The 22278-nt window shown below is 46.0% G+C and overlaps 1 protein-coding gene across 4 annotated transcripts in view; it reads left to right on the top strand.

Moving 5' to 3' along the window:
• Nucleotides 1-20189, top strand: part of slc6a9 (solute carrier family 6 member 9) — a 32256-nt gene extending 12067 nt beyond the window's left edge. For 3 of the 4 annotated variants that reach the window (XM_057056546.1, XM_057056545.1, XM_057056544.1), the window contains exons 3-14: nucleotides 10047-10203; nucleotides 11085-11216; nucleotides 11290-11554; nucleotides 12332-12464; nucleotides 12567-12701; nucleotides 12778-12881; nucleotides 13946-14183; nucleotides 14281-14415; nucleotides 14489-14588; nucleotides 14822-14922; nucleotides 15787-15957; nucleotides 16204-20189. In XM_057056546.1, coding sequence (XP_056912526.1) covers nucleotides 10047-10203; nucleotides 11085-11216; nucleotides 11290-11554; nucleotides 12332-12464; nucleotides 12567-12701; nucleotides 12778-12881; nucleotides 13946-14183; nucleotides 14281-14415; nucleotides 14489-14588; nucleotides 14822-14922; nucleotides 15787-15957; nucleotides 16204-16434 — 1902 coding nt within the window. In that variant the 3' untranslated portion in view covers nucleotides 16435-20189. Of the gene's footprint in view, nucleotides 1-1317; nucleotides 2242-10046; nucleotides 10204-11084; nucleotides 11217-11289; nucleotides 11555-12331; nucleotides 12465-12566; nucleotides 12702-12777; nucleotides 12882-13945; nucleotides 14184-14280; nucleotides 14416-14488; nucleotides 14589-14821; nucleotides 14923-15786; nucleotides 15958-16203 lie in introns of those variants that run through there. The other variant, XM_057056543.1, reaches the window with a different exon arrangement.
• The last annotated feature ends 2089 nt before the right edge of the window (nucleotides 20190-22278 follow it).

The following is a 22278-nucleotide window of genomic DNA, read 5'->3' as shown; positions in this document are numbered from 1 at the left end:
GATTTTCATATCAATTATTCATCAGTCATTTCAGGAAAGGATTCTATTATACAGCGTCTTTCCCCAGTATGAAGCCAATGGAGAAGGTGAATCAAATTCTAATGTCTGATTGAGAAGACTCGTACTAATATGCAGGGTTTAAACAACCTGAGTCCAACCTGAGCGTCTGCTCTTCTCCCTCAAACATCAGGTAGCTGTATAAAGAGACAAGTGTGAGTCCAAACAAGTTGCTGGTGCAACAACAGCATCTGTGCATCTCTAAATAGTGTTAAATTACCCAACATAATGGCACTATTAGTTAATTAAACAAGTCCTCCACAACATGGGTCTAAAAGTCAGTTTTTATCCTTGTAAATATAACTGAGCTGAGTTGAATGAAGTTAGTTTAAAGTGTACTTAGCATTAGGACAGGATGGTATTATTAATGCAAAAAGGTGCGTTAAAAACGACAATCACAATTCCCATTACGTTTGCACAGTGCATTGGCCAGTGGACAAAACTTTTCTTAAAATTCTTGAACCATCTATTTGTCAAGCACATTTCATAAAGGACAACTCAATGTGTTTTAGTTTAAAAATACTGCCCGGCCACAATGGGGATCATTATAAAAACACGGATATTGACTTACCTAATGGGGAAGGTTTAATAATGCCCTTTAACATCGTCTATTATTAATGTGTCAGTGTGTGTGAGCCTTTCTCTGCCCTCTGCACTTCCTCTCATTATGCTGAATTTGGCAATATGTTAATGACCCCTTTATTGGTCTCACAGTGAGATTCTAATCCTCCAAACTGATAGACAAATGAATAGCATCCTGTCAACATTGCCCATCTTGTTAAAGATAACTAAAGGGCCTCCACTCAAGCGGTGGCAGTCATTGTGCGCAGCTATCAAACACCCATTAGGCCGGGCGCCAGTTGCTTGTCAACTTTTGACATTGCAGTCAGAGAATTGGCGCTGAGCGATGCCCTGAGCGATGCCTCATCTCGTTCTGCCGCATGAGTGATGTTTTTGTTGATCTCTCAATCTTGGACCTTTTGTAGACAGACAAGCATTTTGGTTTTCTCTCTCATGCACCCACTTCCTCGCTTTCTCCTCGCCGCTTTTGTCTCGGGGAGTCATTAGCCATATGGTGGCAAACAGGAGCAACAATGATCAAGACAAAACGGGGACTCAGGAGTGAAGCGCTTGAATTTGAAAGGGTGTTAACTGTGAACATGTTACGAGCGGGGCTAAAGGGGCTAGTTTTGGCTTGGTTGGATCTGGGTGCAATGCTGCAAGGGGCTGGGGGGCATTGGCAATGTCAGGACGTAGAGACAGACGAGGATTTGGAAGAGTCAAGTGTGTCTGAAAGAGAAGTTGTTGGTGGTCTGCAGAGTTGCAGCAGCTGCCCCTGAAAACAAATGGAGGAAATAAGAGAGAAAGGAGGGAGCGAGGACATGGGAGTATGATGCGAGGCGTGCAGGCTCCTCACTTTTTGTCTCCTTGCTTTAATCCGTCGGGAGACGCGGTGAAGAAGAGAGAGAACTTGGCCAGAGCCCACGGGTCCTTCAGACCTCCCCCCACTTTACTCTGGCCAACTTGACTAGAAGTTCAGCACCCCCCCGTCCCCTCTAACAGCACCACCACCACTACCCACTCGCTCGCTCTGTATTCAGCCTAGGTGCTGGACTGACAACAAGCCATTCATTGTGGAGGTGGAGGGAAAAGACTGTGGATCTCCCCTGCGCCTTTTTTTTGGGGCGGAGGCAGGGGTGGGAAGTGATTGGAGTTGGGAAAAGCGGGTAGGTGGACAGCAAAGGAGAAGGAGGGAGGGTACGGATTCCTGAGATGGTGAAATACGACAGAACAAAGGGGTCAGAAAGAAAAAGTAAAAGAGTCAGAAGAAAGAGACTGAGGGGTGAGTAAAAAGTAGAGTGCAAAGGAGGGAGGGATGGAGCTGGAATCGCAGAAGGAAGAGAGGGAGGGGGAAGAGAGAGAGGGCTACCATGCCGAATGAGCAAGAGAGGCGGAGAGGAAGCAGAGCTCCATCAGATGAAATGAGGTGAAAGTAATTCAAGCATTAATCAAGCCGGGGCAAAAGGGAGGGTATACTGTGTTTTCTGCCCCCTCTCTCGCTGCGGAACTGAAAGACAAGGTGTGAATGAGGCAGCCTACAGTGGCCAGCAGAGAAGCACCACTGGGTCACAGCATCAAATCATGTCCGATTCCAACGCCATTGCCGCTTCCACCACAGACCAGGTCAGTCCAAACTGTCATATTGTGTTTCTTGTTTGTTTTTTGCCACCCCAGTTCTCGGCAGGACCGGTGGCACTTTCACTCGCTCCTCGCAGCGGCGGAAGCATCTTGTGGGAAGTCTCTGAAGTGAAACTTTGTGGAATGCCGAAAACAGAACCGAGTTTTGGATACGCACACATTATCTTTAGACGCTAACACAGAAGTACTTAGAGAATGTTTCCAAAAGCTAATGAGTAAGTGTGTGTTTTTTGGACTATCAAAGCAATGATTGTTGTGCCTGGAGCTGCCTGGACAACGGTACCGGGTCCTGAAAGAATTGAATTCATCAAGACGAGCTATTGTCTACGCCGCCTTATTTTTTGGTGATCATTCAGGGGATCTGTGACGACTCAATACCCCCCGCACCACATAAGGAGGGGGATGCAGCTCTTTAAAAACCAAACCACGTGTGGTGGTCCTGAAAAGTTTTATAAGTAATTGCAGTGGGAAGTTCAGGCGGTGCCGTGAGGGATGGGGTTGGTAAGGAAGTGGGTTGGTCTGCCGTGTGTGTGAAAGAGAGTGACAGAGTAGGGAAGCTGAAGTGTCCAGAAAAGGCTGATATTTATGCCCTCTCCTCTCCCACCCTGCAGCCCTCCTCTCCCAGAAGCCACTTTCATCTCAAAGAATGAGATGAAATCCTCCGCGTTGATTTCTTTAATTCCGGGCTGACATTTGAAGCCAGCGAGACGTTTAGGTCAGAATCGATGGTCATTCTTATAACGGCGGGCGAAGGCAAAAAGAGTGCCGCTGTTGTCAGCCAAGCTCTTGTCTACTGTTTGCAGTCGCTACTGTTGAAGCCTGAGTCAGTGTGCTGTAGTTCTGGGGGGCAATTACACACAAAGACACACACGGCAAGCCAAGAAAGCAGCTGCTCAGACTGCTCACACAGAAAATTCAAGATAGATTGTGGGTGGAAGGTTGGAGATATTTACAGCAGTGCGTGCGAGTGTTTGTACGTGCGCGTGCAAGCGCGCGTGTGTTCTCCAAAGCCACGTTCACAGCAGACACCTCCCTAGCAGCCCAGGCTAATCCGCTGATTCTTGTCCATTTAAATTTGACAACACACGCATCAATTTTCTCCCAAAGCTGTGACTGACAGGAGGCGCGCAGACAGCCAATTACAGACGCCACGACACCGGCTGCAAACGCATGTGGGTGCAAATTGGACTCGGTGATTATTGAAGATCAGAGAAATTTCCTTTAAAATCTCCCCTGTCGCAGAAGACTAACGGCAGAAATAATTATCTCTGTTCTATCCTGCATCTCGTGGGCAGTTTGAACAGGTTTTTGGAGGTTTCCTTCTGTTGTAATTGTGATAAACCTCGCACTAATGGGCCTCTCGCCATCATCACATGACCCATTGTGTAACGGAAACATTGGCAACATTTGTCTTCACTGTGAGATACACTTGTTTTCTACGGAGATGAGGAGCATTGAGGGATTTGGAAACTAAAAAAGAAAGGATGCAGCTTCCCTGCAGCTAAAATCTCTCGGTTGACTCGTGCAGATTTGTCTTCCGTTCATGTCAGCAATAAGGAAATACAGCTTTTTTTTTCCCCCCAACAGCTTTGGAAGTACTAAAGAAAGCGTTAATATACATATTAATGTAGCCTTGTGACGGTAAATAAGCTTGTAAACAGGGTCTGTTTTAAAGATTTCAAAATCCAAACTGAACAACCTGCTCGACTCTGATTCTAATCTGAGTCAATTATTAAACAAACATATTGTGTCGCATTCAAAATCTGTTATTAAACCTTTGACTCATGACACAAACTAACCACAAATCAAGAAGCTTATAAGAAAAAGGGAACATGCGGTTCCGCTCCTTCGTTTCCTCTGCCGTTACACGGGTCACGTCGTCTCAGCGGGACACGGAATTCTCTGTGTTGGGACAATAGTGTGAGGTCCCGGCTACATTTAAGACATGCTTGACTAATAATTGCACTAATAAGGAGTTCAGATGAATTTTGGAATTGTGAAGAGGGCACCGGTGATCGTTTTTGACGTAAGTTTAAAAGCTGAAAAAAAAAATCTGACTAAAATCTGGACTGAACGGAGTTTCGGGAAATTTTGCAGGTTTGAATTTTGACGTCACCTGTAGCGAAACCAGTGAATTCCCCCTTTAATGCTGACTGACCACCGCCAGTTTGAAGCAGCTCAACAAATATTCAGAGCCGGATTGTTGGTCAATAAGCAGATGATGTGGTGCATTACTGATTTGTCCCACATTATCTGGAAAAGCACAATTCCCTAAATTCTTCCGCTGTATTGGTCGTTTGTCCTGAGCTTTGCTCCAAACACCCACACCTTCTCTTTTCAAGCTAAATATGTCCTCCTTTGTCTGATCGCCCTGCAGGCTGGAACATCAACTGATGCAGTTTAACACAATGATCCAAAGTTCTCCCAAGATGTGGATTTAAACCCGGAAAAGCTCAATCAGCAGCGTGTTAACATCAGACACTGATGTAAGCGAGCAGGTCTGCAGCCTGAACTCTAACGGCCACAAAATAGACCATCAAGACCAACAGACCCCGCACTGGGAATGAATAGGACTGGCTCAACCGCTAACACACACACACACACACACAACACACACACACACACCACACACACACACACACACGTGCAGACTCTTCCTTCTGAGGCCAGGTGTTGTAGTTTATGGAGCGGAAGTGCAAATCTGTTGTGTTTACTCAGCGAAGAGTCGCTACACTAGGAAACAGACACATGTGGAATAGAGAGTGTGTGTGTGTGTGTGTGTGTGTGTGTGTGTGTCTCCTGTGGTGGATCCAACCTTTGGTCTCCTCTGACTGATTCACTGAGTTCAGCTTGGGGGCTCACAGCTGCCTTTGAGAGCCAAGTAGTCGTCCACCACGGAGCGAAGTGAATAGACGGCTGTTGCGCTGGAAACTTCCTGTCGGGCGTCGCAGCCAAATCAGCTTCGAGTCACTTTACTTTCTAATTTAGAAATGAATTACAGAAAACATCCAGGTGCATTATGGCGTAATGTGTGCATTCTTTTAGGGCAAATGTTTGAACAGTTGATTAAACGCTAAGACTTTTTTTTAAAAGTTGAAGTGTTTGGAGACATCACAGACCAGTAACAAGATGGGCCTGTAGTGTGAGTTCCATTCTTGCTTGACATCGATGAACAGGTGAACAGGTGTATGATGTTCAGCTTAAAGAATTCCAAATAGGCTTTATGACTAACAAAGGCAGGATTGCCATTATTCCACCCAGCAGCACTCTGCAGTAATGTTGCTTCAAACTCGGCATCAAACTCCCAACACTAAGTCAACTGACACTATTTCTGGTGTGTTTACGTAGCGAGCCGCGGCAGCAGTATGTGATGCTGCCGCATTCAGCAGCCGTGCGGCGTTTTTTAAATCTGAACTTTTAAGGAAAACTCTGGAAAAGAGGCTGATGAGGCTTATTCATCAGCTTTGTCATGGATTTGTTGAAAGAACCAGGGGAGAAAAGAGCTGATGTTGGGGCTCGGCGAGGCAGCGTGTTCACCGTGTTAGCAGGAGTGATAATGTTAGTCAAGCTTCTGCGTGTGTGGGTGTGTGTGTGTGTGTTGTGTGTGTGTGTGTGTGTGTGTGTGCACTCTTGTTGAAGCAGCACACTTGCAGTGCAGGGATTGAGGGCACCTCCACAGAGAGAGTACTTGTTAATGCTGCCTCAAGTGCCACAGAGCAGTGATGAAAACAAGGACAGAACTGAGAGTTGGAGCGAGATGGATGATCTCAGGCTGACGTAGAAAACAATGACTCCTTTACACGTTGTGTCCTTGTCTTTGATTCTATTGTCCATCAAACAGATAGATCAAAACATAAGTCCTGTCATCTTACAGGATTACGATTGTGTGTGTGTGTGGGTGGGTGGGTGTGTGTAGAGGACTGGGGCAGGTGAACAGCTTGCGATAGCCAACAGCTCCGCGGGCTAATCTCGCGCATCGGTTGGCTTCAGCTTTACCCAATGAAGGCCCACGCACAAATGAGCTTGTTAAGCTAATGAGTGAATACGCGAATGAGGGGTGGGGAGGTGGAGTGTCCACGGGGCCACAGTGGCTCCAGCTTTGTTCAGTTCCTGTCAGGAATTGTCACACTTCTGTTCGATCGTTTTAGCCGGCTGCTGCACCTTCACACCCCGCATCCTTCCCCTCATTAGGCCGGTTGCGCTGTCAGGAGCTTCTGGCATGTCTGATTTTGCTCACAAAGGATTATGCAAATATATTAATGAAGTAAATGGAATATTTAAAAGTCATACTTTGCGCTTTCTCGCTGGACCAGGATTAAACTGTACTATAAATGGGCCTAAATGTGCGCTAGTTGTGTCCATTTCATCGAGGAGGCTCCGTAACCTGTGAACATTTACTCTTGGAATCATCTGAAGATGTAACTCTTCTTCCTCACTGACAGCTAAAGTAGTGATCTGGAGTCTCCGTAGTAGAAAGACCACGTGTCCTGCTGTGTCTTTAGGCCTGTTGCTTTCAACTCGTGGTGTTTTCCTATATCATAGGTCATGACATTTTATATTTCTTCCTTATTTTGTCAAGAAAAGGACGAAGGTCAAAATGTGATCCATTCAGGATGGACACGGTTCCTCAAATACAGTGTTGAATAATTCTTACTGTAGGGTTGGAGCTATATTTCTTATTCCAGCATTGTTGGCTCATTAGCATGTTTCCTGACATGCTACCGAGTTGTACATTAGTCTGGTTCATAAGTAGATTGTTCTTTGTCCCAGTCTTTTCTGATGGGATGTTTGTTTCCAGAGGGCTTGATTGTGAAACATAATTATTAATAAAAATGTATTTTTTAACTAAGGAAATCAGGCTTGGCAAGTTAATAGAAATCTTACAGAATTGAAGCTAGACTCTGAATTATAATACATGGGGAAACAGCAGGGGGCCTTGGATGGGCCAGGGAGCTGTCAGGAAAATGCCCTTGCTCTATAGGAGGTGTCCATAAATAAGATTCTACCAGACAGTTGACGGCACGCATCGTCAGCAGCTGCACAACTTGTAACAAATCACATTTTGGGGAGATTAGCAGGCTGTCGCAGAGCTGTGCCTTATTACAGCCTCATAAATGTAGGTTTCTGGAGTTCTTTAAATGCTGCAAAGATGCCTGTGTGTGTGTGTGTGTGTGTGTGTGTCTGTGTGTGTGTGTCTGTGTGTGTGTTCTGTGTGTGTGTGTGTGTGTCTGTATGTGGGTGTGCGTGGTGTGGTGTGGTGTGTGTGTGTGTTGTGTGTGTGTGTGTTTTGAAGGCCAAGAGTTTGAGCTTTGTACCGCCGTAGGTAGCCTTGAAAAACTGATGCTGGGTGTATGTAAAAAGGCACGTGTGAATATGTACACATGTCAGTGGCGCCTGTGTTTAAGCCTGTGTGAAGCTGGACTGGGAGCCATGAGAACATGAGAGGGGGCAACGGACGAAGGAAACAGAGGAGGAGAACCTGCCCTTTCTAAAGAAGCAGACTTAGTTCCATTAATTTAGGCGTGATTAGCAGTTAATCATATGAGATAAGGATTTTTGCAGGGTACCCTGACGGAAGGTCGAGGTGAGGGTTGTTGTTGCTTTGGTGGATCGCTGCTGATGTGCAGAGTTCAACGCCACGGTTCGACCAGCATACATGTAACCCACAGATGTGTCAACAGTACTCAGAATTTGAAAAGGGCCCAGAAGTGTTATCCCACGCCTGTCCGTTGGGAAACAGCAGCAGAAGCTCCGAGACTCCAAAGACACACTTGTTAAAAAAAAAGCCTGGTCGCAAACAAAATGGAGAAAAGGGACGGCAGCGGGGGGCAAACGTGGTCTTACGTAAAGGCCAGATGGTCCAAGAGACGCATGTGACATAGAAAATGGGGTGATGGGAGGATATGGAAGGAGGAGTGTGCATCTGTGTCTGTGACTGTGAGTGGCTGAGCACGGGGATGGAACACCTGGGTAGAGCCAGACATCAGGACATCAGGACATCAGGACATCAGGACATTAGGGCGAGGGTTGTCAGATAGTCAGAAATTCTCTCGAGGTTTACATTTTTGTTTTACGTCTAACTTGTTTTTCATATGTAGCCCGGCATGTTTGCCTGATGGCTGCTGGGTCATCCAGTCTGTCGAGATGTTTTGATTCAGCCTCTAAGGATCTGAGGGGTGAGAGGTCATCGTTCCCAAACCATCCAAGAAAAAAATGTGAACAACTTTACAAAACAGCCTGCAAATTTTACCGTTTAAACATGTAATTTACATTATAAATTGGTAGATTGTTGAGTGTACCTCAGTGTGCCAAGAGACAAAGAAGACATGCCTTAAGGGCATCTTTAGCAGACAATTACAATTATTTTTTGTGTGTATGTGTAAGATTTCTTTAAGGATCACTACATTGAATAATCAGCAAAAACAGGAAAAACATCCCTATCTTCCAACCAGCTCTTCAATTTAAAGTACAAGAATGCAAATCAGGAAATAAAAGGGCACTAAAACAGTAAAAACTGTGAAAATAAGACCTCTATCAGGAACTCTTTCTCGCTCTTACTTACCTGGAGGATACCTAAAATCACTTATGAAAGTGATTATTCAAGCAGCCTTGTGAATACAAATGAGCAGTTCTGACCTTGCAGGAGTTCCTTTCAGATAAATGTGTTATTTATCCTGGGTTGCTAATGTTAGCATTAGCTCCTCCAGTGTTCATGAACGTCAGTAACAGTGTCCAGCTCTCCCATCGGACAGAAAGCGTGTTCTTCCCTTCTTTTGCCTCCTGACTTTGCACCTATTTGTGGGCAGTTTTGCCAATTTGAAGCCATTTTTGCAAAGTTGCTTTGAAATGTGGCGGTTTGTTATTATTGCGTGAGTCGGTGCAGCAAGGACACGCAGCTGCACGCGGCCCTTTTCCTTCCAACGTCAACTTGAGCCGGAGACACGAAAACCCAGGCCCTGCTGGGATGCTGGACGGGGGCTGCGAGCTCGGCTTGGTTCTGAGCGTCTCCTCGTCAACACCACGTGTGTTGATCTTCCTGTCTGTCCCACCTGCAGCCCGCAGTCCTGCACGAGGGAAAGGTCAAAGAGAAACTCTCTTTGTTTTCCCCTCCTGACATCCAAGAACAGCTGGACTCAAAGACCGTCCGGAGCTGTTTGGGGGGGACGTGGCAGCTGTTTCTTTCGCGGGTGTTTGTCTGGATGATGCTTGGTCCCTCGTTCCTGGTGCTCGGCACCGTGGCAGAAGTGAACCGGCAGCGTGTGCGACCACACTGAGGCGTGTTTGTCGTGTTTCCGTCAGTGTTTTTTCGCTGTAAACAAGATCATTTGTCAGATTTTGTGACTATACTCTTCATTTCAGCGACAAATTCAATAGGTTTGCTTATCTGAACAATGGATTTGAGCAATATTTTAGGGATATTCTGCATTATGATCAGCCGTCACGGCCTCGTCTCCCTTGAGCGATCTTAGACGTCAGCATTTACACATCTGCAGAGGCACGGGCAATTCCACATATGGCTGCTGAAGTGAGCATCACAGACGGACACAGCTGAGGTCACAGAGGAGGTCAGGAGAGAGCGGCCATCTGATGCTGGCAGATGGAGCGATGGAGGGAGAGAGGAGAGGAGAAGCTCCAGATCAAGACGCCACATGCTTAAAGTCTGTTCTCGAGAAGCTGATTTCACATTGAATCCTATTTGGATCAGTGCGTCCGCTCCAGACAGGAGAGACGAGGGGGAAAAAGAGCCCGTTTGAATTTCATTCGAACTGATTTTTATGTCTCCTTTCCAGAATGGTGCTGTTCCAGGTGAACCGGTGAAGAAGGATGAAAACTCCCGGAGAGGGAACTGGGGTAACCAGATTGAGTTTGTGCTGACCAGCGTGGGCTATGCTGTGGGCCTGGGCAACGTCTGGAGGTTTCCCTACCTCTGCTACAGGAACGGTGGAGGTGCGCGCTCACGTCTGATTGATTAATGTGTGCGTTGCTCACGTCAGCTGGAGCGGCGGTAGTTCCTCAGCACCTGCTGGCTCAATACAGGCCGTAAACTGTGCTGCAGTCCTTCCACTTTTTGGTAGGGTATAGCAGAAGAACCATCAATACGCACAATGTGTGTGTGTGTGTGTGTGTGTGTGTGTGTGTGTGTGTGTGTGTTTAGGGTGCACCCAGCTGCTGCTGCTGATGATGCTGATGTGAGGCTGCGGCTGCACAGCTGCTCCACAGGGACTCATGTTCAATTATGATCCACTGTGTTGTGCACCTGCACCATAGAAACATGGCCAGTATCCACTCTGGGTTCCGTCCAAAATGTGCAACATACAATACGTTAATAAACCTTTTGGTTTATTTGATCTGTGCCCCTGAGCCCAACCTTACCCCTCAATCAGACCTTTGGGCACCACCCCAAACGGTCAAGAACAATGATAGACGACTGTCTGGTTCCAGATCCAGAACTAGCTCGAGGCTCAGGCCCAGCTGCACGTTCTCTGACCTCTGCTCGCTCATTGGAGGCCACCACAGATGAGGCCGAAACGTATCGTTATTTATTTCTCTTGAATTCAGCGTTCGCTGTAGGAAAATCGTGCTGCTATCTGAACGAAACAGCCGGCGGGAACGTGACTGACACCTGAACACCCACAGTGCCACCGCACGGCCAAACGTTGACCTAGAAAACAGCCGTATTTTCTGTCAGACTCGTTGACGTCAGCTGCTTGTCAGGGCTGTTTACGTTGTAGTGAGTTTATATAATTTTGGGTCCTTTTTGGAATTTACTGTTGAATATAAAAGTCTGTCGATATGGGTCAGTGAAAGAGCTCTTTTGTTGCCCTCAGGCGCCTTCATGCTACCGTACTTCATCATGCTGGTGTTCTGTGGAATCCCTCTCTTCTTCCTGGAGTTGTCCTTCGGGCAGTTCGCCAGCCTGGGGTGCCTGGGAGTTTGGAGGATCAGCCCGATGTTTAAAGGTTAGCATCGCTGCTTTCCCCTGGCAGACAGTTCTTACACAGATTTTAACCCTCGGTGGTCTTTCTCCCCCAGGTGTCGGCTATGGTATGATGGTGGTGTCCACCTACATTGGAATTTACTACAACGTGGTCATTTGCATCGCCTTCTACTACTTTTTTATGTCCATGACAAACCTTCTGCCATGGACCTACTGCAATAACCCCTGGAACACACCGGACTGCAGCGGGGTGGTGGGCCAAGACGGCACGCTCAACACTAGCCTGGCTAACACCACGAGCTTAGTGACAGAGGTGGTGAACCGCACCAAGAGGACCAGCCCCAGTGAGGAGTACTGGAAGTGAGTCACACCGAGGGTGTTTAATGTCGTCTGCTTATATTCCCGCCCAGACACACGCTGGGCATTTAAATATCCAGCTTCTAAGAAACAACAGGTCAACTTTCTTGGTGATCTTTGCTCCAGAATGGGTGTTTCTGGGAGTGACTAGGGCAGGGGTCGGCAGCCCAAAATGTTGAAAGATCCATATTGGACCAAAAAACAAAAAACTGTCTGGAGCCACTAAAAGTGAAAAGCCTTATAAAAGCCTTATTATGGAGGCAACACATGCTGTAAGTGTCTGTATTAGCTATATTAGCCTACTTTCAAAATGATAAGAAAGCTACAAATACATAATGAGAGAATGAAATTATATTAAAACAAAAAATATATTCACACCATCTTTTAATATTTTTGAAAGCGCTCCAGGGAGCCACTAGGGCGGCGCTGAAGAGCCACATGCGGCTCGAGAACCCTTGCCGACCCCTGGACTAGGGTGTTCCTTTACCACCTCACAGCTGCTGTTCTTCTTCATAAAATTCACTTCACCTCATAAGAACCGAACTAATGTGGGATAACTAAATGTCACCTGTTCAAGGATGCAAATTTGTTCCCTCATTAGACATTGGATCCATGTAATAATTTAATAACAATTTAAATAGACAATTGCTGTGCATAAGTTGCTGTGTGCTCTTCAGGTATTCAGGAATTTGCTTTAACTATTTTAAGTGTTTGTCTTTTTACAGTTCTTCTGTTTGTAACTGAAATTGACTGAAGTAAGTAGTGAACTTATCACTTTAGGTACTACGTGCTGAACATCTCCGACGATATTGGCAACTTTGGAGAAGTGCATCTGCCCATCCTGGGCTGCCTGGCCATCTCCTGGGTTGTTGTTTTCCTCTGTCTCTTCAGGGGTGTTAAATCCTCTGGCAAGGTACTCGCCCACACGCACGTGCACGCTGGAGCGTTTTCAAATACCAGCTTTTTACTACACGCTGCACCTGAAAGTGACCCTGTTGTGATTGTGTGTGCGCAGGTGGTGTATTTCACGGCTACTTTCCCTTACGTGGTCCTCACCATCCTGTTCATCCGTGGCATCACCCTGGATGGAGCCATCAACGGCATCAAGTACTACCTGACCCCGCAGTGGGAGAAAGTCCTTGATGCGAAGGTAGGCGCGCGCACGCCACCAAAGAGCCACAATGGTAACGGAAGCTGATTTGATCTCTTCGTACATCTGGCTGTAGGTGTGGGGAGATGCGGCATCACAGATCTTCTACTCTCTGGGCTGTGCCTGGGGGGGCCTCATCACAATGGCTTCTTATAACAAGTTCCACAACAACTGCTTCAGGTTGGTTGTAACTACTGGTGAAAGTGGCCTGTGTGGTCACCTGTTGTCACCTCAGTTTGGTTATACTGAGGTAGTTTAACCATATTTTATATCTTTTCACAATGGGAGAAGGTCTGAGAACTGACGTGAACATTCCCCAGTTAGGCCTTAACTGTAAACAACGAAGGTGGACTTGCTCGGAGCCACCTGACCACAGCAGTGTAGCACGCCTGTAGGAGACGTGGTCGTACCGTGAGATGTGAACCAACCTCAGTAGTCAAGACTGACACGTTCGTATTAGGTGTGTTGTAGCAGACTGGCATCTTCTTATTTGAAGTCAGGCGCCAGAGAAAGGGGCAAAATGAAGTGGAGCGTTCGACGAGAAGGGCAAGTAGAGCTAACATCTACGGGTCTCCAAAAAGAAGAAAGAGAAGGTGAGGAAAGGTTGGACAGGAGGCTGGACAGAGATAATGTGGTAGGACGCTGGCTACATGTGCTTGAATGTCAAGGGAATGCGCACAGGAAGATTAGCATAAAAGAACTGGGACAGGAGGGCCGATAAGGAGATGTCATTCACTCTTCTGAGCTCGACCACACATGCTGACGGTGTTGGGCCCCGGGTTTGGACGGGGCTGTAGATATCATTTGTTGGGCTGCCAGAAGCTGGTGCTATCTGCACAGGCAGCTGTACGGATGCCTAATCAGTTTGTGTGCTGCAGCTTTGTCCCCGTGGAGTCTGTCTCTCTGCACTCCAAACACCGCCGGCCGGTTGTAGAAGTGCACTGATTGTGGGGCTAAAGCGGAGCTCGATGGGGGGGGGGGGAATCAGCAAAGTCACCGAAAACATCTTGATAGGAAGAGCTGTGAAAAAGCAAACTGTTCAAACACGCCATTCCCCCTGTGAACTGGAGCAAAGTCCATCTGGGAGCTTTGGGGGGAGCGTGGGAATAAAGCAGGTTCTGGATGTGCCGGTGAAATGCATTGGAGCAGACGCACACGTGAAGCCATGTTCACTTTTGACAACACAAGCAGATGTTGTGTGAAGAGTAAAGCTCCTGTGTTGTGTTTCCCAACACTTGATACAGAGACAGCATCATCATCAGCATAACCAACTGTGCCACCAGTGTGTACGCTGGCTTCGTCATCTTCTCCATTCTGGGCTTCATGGCCCACCACCTGAACGTCCCCGTGTCAGAGGTGGCCGACCACGGCCCAGGCCTGGCCTTCGTGGCGTACCCAGAAGCCCTCACGCTGCTCCCCATTTCACCGCTGTGGTCGCTGCTCTTCTTCTTCATGCTCATCCTTTTGGGACTTGGAACTCAAGTAAGGAACCTCAGCATTCACTCCCCAGCCTTGCTCCTACAGGACGTGATCACGCTGAAGATGAAACCTGTCCTTTATCGCGTTCCCGCCCGTGTAGTTCTGTCTGCTCGAGACTCTGGTGACGGCCATCGTCGATGAGATCGGCACAGACTGGATCATCAGGAACAAGACCATCATTACCTTGTCGGTGGCCATAGTTGGATTCTTACTGGGCATTCCACTGACGACACGGGTAAGTCATAAGACGCACCTCATGGTCCATCTCTTCTCCTCATTTTGACTCCGTTGTTGTTTGCTGTCTACAGGCAGGAATCTACTGGCTGCTGCTGATGGACAACTACGCTGCCAGCTTCTCCTTGGTCATTATCTCCTGCATAATGTGCGTCTGCGTCATGTATGTTTACGGTAAGGACTGAAATAAAGCCGCACGAAGCACCGTGTAGCTCCATGTGACTGCAAGGCCTTCAACCGTTGGTGATCCATTCAGCAATGATTAGCTTAGCATTTTAGAGTTTGCAGATTTTAACCATCTGCCTCAAAACTAAACTGAATATGTTGCTAATTGTTGTACATTCGTGCAAATGTTCCACTTTTGTTATCACCTGGGCTATTTAAGCTATTCCTCTTGGATTTTGCAGGCCACCGGAAGTACTTTAAAGACGTGGAGATGATGCTGGGCTTCCCCCCTCCGCTGTTCTTCAAGATCTGCTGGAGGTTCATCTCCCCCACCATTATTGCTGTAAGTCTGTTTGTGGAAGGAGGGGCAGTTAACTCATTTCTGTTACTGCTGGTCTGTCAACGCAGGGAATGTTGACATACTGGTGCTAATGGTTTCCTGTGGTGCCGACACCCATCTGAACCGACCACTAATCTTTTCGGGCTACTGTTGCCTTTCCCCACCATAAACCAAGCTAATCTTTTTGACTGGGAAATGGGCACGTGCAGCCGATATCAGTGGGATTTCCCAAGCAGGCTCTGGCACTCCTCTACTAAGCTGCCGGGCCGACCAAGAAACGCGTTGTTCTGCATTTTTGGGTATTTCTTTATGCTCTGCTCTCCAGGCCTCGGCTAAGACCCTTACTCGCTGCTCTTATGAACGGGCAAAAGGAGCTTTCCTGATTCATCCAGCGATATTAGGCCTGTACAGAGGGGACAGGGTGCCTCTCACTCTGTAGGGCCGCTGGCCCCAGATCCTGCAACACTACGAGCACCATTAAGCTCATCGCCGTTGCCCCGTGAGCTGTTGACTCAGAAATGCGTCTTGTGGCTGCCAGACGTCTTCCTGTCAGTCTTTACCCTCGTTTACGAGGAGGATTGCACTCAATGACACCCTGAACTACCTTTTAAGTGCCATGATGCTCGTCACCCTTTCATCCTTTCCTTTTCTCCCTGTTTTTTGGCAACGCACTACCTTCGTGCATCACCATACTGGTCAGGTGATGCCCATGGGCGTGGTATTTCTTTGGTTTCAAGCCAAATCTGAAGAATTGGGGCGGATGAGGTGCAGTTGGAAATGGAAGTTTATTAAAGAAGGTTTTTTCAAGTCTACCTCTCTGTCTGTCTCTCTCTCTCTCTCTCTCTCTCTCTCTCTCTCTCTCCCCAGTTCATTCTGGTTTTCACAGTGATCCAGTACAAGCCCATCACCTACAACGACTATATTTATCCCGGCTGGTCTCTGGCTATCGGCTTCGCCATGGCTCTGTCCTCGGTAATCTGCATACCCATTTATGCCATCTACAAGGTCGTCCGGTCCCCAGGAGCCACCTTCAGAGAGGTACAGATGAAGCTCACGCAGATGCAAACGTTTTACCCATGAGTCTATTTAATTTGTGATTAAAATATTAGTTTAATGTTGAAATGGATACACTGGGTCAGAGCGGCGTGGTGGGAGGTGCATCTGCCCCAGAGCAGGAAGGTTTGCCTCCTTTTTGCACAGCCGTCCACTCTCTGCATGGGGTCAGTTTTCTTCCATACTCATGCAAATTCCGATGCCCTTGCCCTCCTTTCCCCCCCCCACCAGCGTTTGAAGAACGCCTGCCGCGCTGATCCAAACTGGGGCCCCGCCTTGAAAGAGCACCGGACGGGTCGCTACGCCGCCATGACCTCTGAAGACGCTGTGGAAGATTGTCCTCTGAAGGAGCGGGAGGAGCTGAAGGAGGAGCAGAAAGAGCGGAAAGATGACATCAGCCTCACCATCCAGGGAAGCAACGGCTCGACCACCACACACAACAACCCCAACCCCAGTGCATAAGCGACTCCCCCCGTGCCTCCCACGTCTCATCTCGTCCGCTTCCCTCTTCTCCTCCATCCTCACCGCGCTTTTCCACAGCCCTCTGTGGGGGAGATCCCATTCGCTGGAGACCTTTACATATTGTAAGGGCTTATTATATCTATCCTAACTTCTGTCTGTGTGTTACCTCTACATATGCTAAGGAAAACAAATGGGTCATCATCCAAAAGCTTTGGGTGTATGTTAAAGTGCGCGTGGGTGCGTGTGTGCTGTTAATTTGTTACACATAATTTAATAATAATGATGCAGTCTGGGGTCCTTTTTTTTGTAAGACGTGTATATTTCATCTCCATGTGCAGTTGAGGTTAAGTAGCGTCTGATGATTTTGTGTACATGGCAAAACTAGAGACACACACTGTTCTCCTTTATTCTACTATCCAGGCATGTTTATTGGATCGGAGACCTTTTGATAGAGTCGATTTACATTGTGATGTGATGCAGACATGCCGACGGGTGGGGTCCGCTCAGTCGTGTGGCCGGTAAAAGAGACAGAATCCATTCTCACCCTTGTGATATTGTAAGATTTGCAGCACACAGTGACCTCAAACATAGCTGATCTCCATTTAAGGCGAAGCAATTTATTGTTGTTTTTCTTTTTCCATGCTGCTTCTTTTATCAATATATTCTACAGTGCACAAATATTTAGCCAGTCCAGATGGGGGATTAACACTCTAGGCCGCTGTTTTTTAACCGTTTTCCTCTAAAGTTGGGTGGCTCTGATGCGAGAAATGATCATTCTGACTCCATTTTGACTCCATCCAAGTGTACTTCCGATAATACCAACAAAAGAGAGAAAAGTTTCTCAGGGTCCAAGTAAAGTACTCTGCTTTATTCTTGTGGAAACCCATCAAAGATCAAAACGCACGCGAAACAAGTGGATGCAACCACATTGAAGTGCCATCGAATTTTAAGTCTTCCAGGCATTATAGGAGATAGTTTGTATCATAGTTGTCTGTATGCCCCAGTCAGGCTTTTTACCAAACACACCAGAGCAGAGCTGCCCCAGGTTTTGGTAACTACCCTGTAAATCTCCAAGAGAAGACTAAGGCTGATGCCCTGTTTGAGTGATCTGATGGGAAATGTGCCAGGAAGCAGAGTGAAGCTGCTTGTAACTGGAAGAATACAGTGGAATTCAAATGTAGTTTTAAATGTAGTTGTATAGGATGAATCTCTCCTTCAGTTTTCACCTCAGTTACTAAATACTGGTAAATATAACATGTTTAACTTGTACAAAAGGAACGCACAACTGCAGATTTGCCGTGTTTACCCTCTCTCGTCCGTTACTCGGTGTGGTGGCCTTTTGCTAGGGACTAAATTCCGGTGGGTTCGCTCTCCATCCTCACAAATTGTCTGAGCAGAAAGGACAGGTCAGGTGATGTCAAGATTCTCCCAGCAATTCAAATCATGACACCTCAAAATGAGCTGGTTCCCTCAGTGGACAGGTCCACCCCCCGCCAGATGTGTTTGATTGGTCCACACCAGGACATCCGCAGAGGTGTCCCTGCTTACATTTCAGTCCAATCAGCTGTCTTTATGTGCTTTTTCTTTGCAACCTCCAGATAAACACATAAACTCTGGTTCTATCTGATATTCCCAGTCAGCTGTGAGAACATAGACATGTGTGTGTCTATCCAGATTAAGTCCAGTCCATTCAGTTTATGAGACGTAAACACCATCAAAGGATATGAATTCTAATTCCATTGCAATATTTTAGATCCTTTGTTTAAAAAGGTGAGAGTTTTTTAAAACTGACCCCACTTTAGTGTGTGAGCGTGTAAATCAAAGATACCAACTGTGATACAAACTGTTGTAGTATACATGCAAAACAAAACTGGTAAACTGGCCTTATAGTAGTTTTATGAATATCAATTTTCAGAGTTAATAAGCACAAACATTAACCTTCCTCGACAAATACGCAAAATCACGTCAAATTAGTGAGTTGTGGTTCGACATGTGTAGTTACACGTCTAATCCACTAGATGGGGATATGATGACACTCAGGGTAGTAACAAGTTTGAAGTAAACACAAAAAAAATGCACATCAGAGGGAAAAATTCCTGTTCTTACAGTTTTATGAAACTAACTATGAAGTGGAGATTATTGTGATGAGCAATTTTAAACTAAACACACACTAACAACCAAGTATTGCACAAGAAGCTGATGGGATTGTCGGTCAGGAACACTGGTCATTGCCATCAGAGATGAAATACTGTTGCTTGAGAGTTTGTTTCCCCAGCCTATTCACATGATGTATTTTCTGGTGTTTATTTTTGATTAAATTAATTCCAAACCAGGTGCTTTTTGAGACAACCAATACCATGAACGCTCCATCGGTTTCATCTGTAGGAACATGACAAACATCACAAAAATGTAAATCTGATCTTCTTGTTCTCAGTGTATTTGGGACAGCGTGTAGCTCAGTCTGTTCGCTCCTTGTAGATGCCTGTCTGGTGCCCTCATGCTGTAGTAAGTGATGTTATTGTGTCGTCTCTCCACACGTGCAGAAATACCAGCCCTCGCCACCTCTCCCCCGACTCTCCCTGCCTTTGTACAGTGATGTAAAAAACAAAAACATATATATATATACATACATACACACACACACACACACACATAATGGGACTGGTGTCTTCACCTTTTTCATTTTTTTTCCTTTTGCTGCTTTTGCAGGTCAACTGGGTGTGAGTGTGAATTCATTTTATTTTTGAAATTGTCATTTCTCCTAGTGTTGCTGTAGCCGGTATTCGATGTACTGTGTGTAGTGGATTAGCTCGTGCTGCTGAGCCTGCACGTAGAGCAGGTGTAGTGTCAATATTGCTGTCGACGTACCTCTAACCTACCAGATCTAAACGTATTCTGCTAGTAATATATATTCTATAGGAAAGTTTTGGGGGGGGGTCGTATGAAAGAAGTGACTCAAATGACACGTTCCACCTTCAGATGTTAATCCTCATTTGTCAGTTTAATGTCGTTTTCACACCATTTAACACCTTTCTGAAACAAAGCTTTGGGACAAAACTTGAAATCAAATAAACGGTTTGTTGTTGAAGTAGATGGTCGGTGGCCACAGCCACATTCTTTTCAGTTTTTTTATATATATTTTTATTTTTAATCTGTCATAGGCGTCATTTCATGCTGTCAATTAACACAACGTATTTGTTTTCTTGAAAATGTGCAAAATCTAATCAGAATTCCAGATTTAAAGAGCGGGATGCACTGCCAGGCGCTCCTGACAGATGACACCAGGTTCTGATGTATCTGTCTGAGCTTTGTTCCTGACGGCGCTGATCACGTCTGAAGGTTCGGGGGATTTTCTGCTGGTCGAAAAAGTGATTTTTATTTCTAGTTCCATTTTTATTTGCCAGGTTTTTGATTTTCTTTTGATGGCAAATTCCCCATTTTCTCACTGCTGCTCATAAACACATAATCATTAGCACTTTAGAAGAAATCATCTTTACAAGCTGCTGGAAAGGGTTACACTAATGGGAGAGAAACACGCTGTTGGGAGGACATCGTGTGTACTGGGAGGAGTGGAGAGAGCACAAACAGGAAAGAGCACATCTTCTGGTCCTCTGTATCATAGCTATCTGTCTATCTAACAGTGTCTGTTCTTCAACATTTAGGGCCAAATTCCATTGAAATGTTTAGTCCCGTCAGCTGTATATTGTTAACTGTTCAATTACAAAATGGTAAATAAAATCTATTTTAAAAGATCAGCATGCTGCACTGTGTTCTGTGTCCTGGAGAAAGCCGCCCAAAGCTGCACGTCGTTGGGCTGAGGAGGTGTCGTTGATGGAGAGACAGATGGTCCACAGGTGGATCACATCAGCGCTCATTTGGGCCACAAAGGTCATCAGCTGTTGCCAATCAGTGAGAAGGGTTCAAGAGGTCATAAAACAGAGGTTTTCCTGTTGGCTTGCTCAAGTCTGAAGCAATTTGGTGATAGAAAGCACATTCTGGAGTTGTTGCAGGGACTCCTTTTATTTTAAGGTTATTCTCTTATTTAATATATCAGAGGGGTAGGAGCTCTGGGAATCCCTGAACTGAGGTTATATTTCCCTGTGAAACACGCTCATCGCCTCTGTTAATGTTCAGCTTTGTAAAAGTCAGCTGAGTTAGTCTTAATGTTGGAAAAGAACACTTATTTTCAAATGTCTTCAGACTAAAACTGATAGCGTAGCAACATAAAGGATCAAGCTTTCTTCAAGTTTGTCCTACTACACATGCTGACAGAACAGTGTGCCATTGTAAATTATTTTTTTTTAAAGAAACGGGTCAAGATTCTGTGCTTGTTGACTCGCAAACCTGTGCTTGTTTGGGTTTTGCTCGACCTGTAGCGCCCCCTACAGGGGTGACGATGCCATGACTGCATGGGTCTGTGCATATTGAGAGCTATAAAAGAAGTATAAAGTAACAGCAGCACCTCTAGTTTACCTCCATCTGTATGATTTCAAAGCTCCACAAAATGACATTTGAGGTGCAATTAAAAAATGTAGTTCCATAGATTAAAACACTGAATGGTCTCTCAGATTCAGTCTCTTAATCTTCCCACATATAGAGATATAGCTGTGGGACTACACCTTAATTTAGATTCAGAGAGAAGAGAAGAACTGGGAGCATGTGGAAGCCGCCTCTGCAACTACATAATTACACAGCAAAAAGCTCAAACTGTGTGATAAAGACATTTTATTCCAGCACGAATTTAAACAGCTCCCACAGCTCCAGATTGGCGAGCGTTAACAAGCACTTAAAGTTGGTATGAAAATAAATACACAAGTTGAACACCTCTAACACTGAGTGTTGCACCACGAAGTCAGAAGTCCTGATAGTTGAATTGGGTCTGACGTCTGTGACCGTTTTAATAAGCACGGCGGCAACAAGCACTTCCTGTTTTCTGTCTCTTATCAGCAAACTCATCGGTTGTTCCATCAGTCTGGGGGAACAAACAGGCCGGTTTTAATTATTGTAGGAGTAAAGGTCATGTCCTCAGAGCGGCACTGCTGCAGGGGGCTGAAGGACATTTCCTTTTACCCTGGGGTAACTGCTACTTCTGACAGAAAGTAATTTACCTGCTTGGGCACCACTGAGGATGGAAGGTGGCTCCAGTTCCGCCTGCCCAGCTCAAACGTGTCCCTCTGGGTCACCATATTGCGCATCGGTCCTTGACTTGTGGCAGATGTAATATACGATGCTTGTGCAGTTAAACTTCCATTAAGAAGAGTCAGAGCAGACGTGAAGGAGGCCGATTCTGCTGGAAATGCCGCGCCAAAGCTGAGCGAACTCACAGGGATCCTTCATTTACTTCACAAAAGGAGGCGTTCAGTGTTAAAGTTTTTTTTTAAAAATGGCCACACTTTCAAGGAGTGATCAGTAATTTATGTGATTTATCACATAAAGGTGTCAAACACCGTTTCGCTGCAGGTTTTCTTCTATGAAGATTTGTAACCTCTCTGTTTTCTGTTTTTCATCCATCAACTGTAACACTTATATGAGGAATTTTCCGGTGACATTGAGTGAGATAAGTCACCTATCAATTTCAGGGCTGCAGCATGAAGACAGGCACCCTCATACCCCCACGTTCACGACTAAAGGGTCTCGTTCCAGGCAGGCAGTGGCAAACTGTGACACATCCTCAGAATTAGAAGTTTTTCATGCAGTGTTTCATTTTTTTTCCACGACCAATACACTACAAGAAACTCAAATTTCTATTTTGTCAAATTATTTTGAAAAAAAGACTCCCAATGTCCTCGAGTTTGGGAGGAGGCAAAGAAAACTCTGCACCATGGAAAAACATGGATTTGCTGT

This window comes from Takifugu flavidus, chromosome 15 (assembly GCF_003711565.1).
Source record: "Takifugu flavidus isolate HTHZ2018 chromosome 15, ASM371156v2, whole genome shotgun sequence".
Taxonomy (NCBI): Eukaryota; Metazoa; Chordata; class Actinopteri; order Tetraodontiformes; family Tetraodontidae; genus Takifugu; species Takifugu flavidus.
This window is presented reverse-complemented; position numbering and strand designations above follow the sequence as displayed.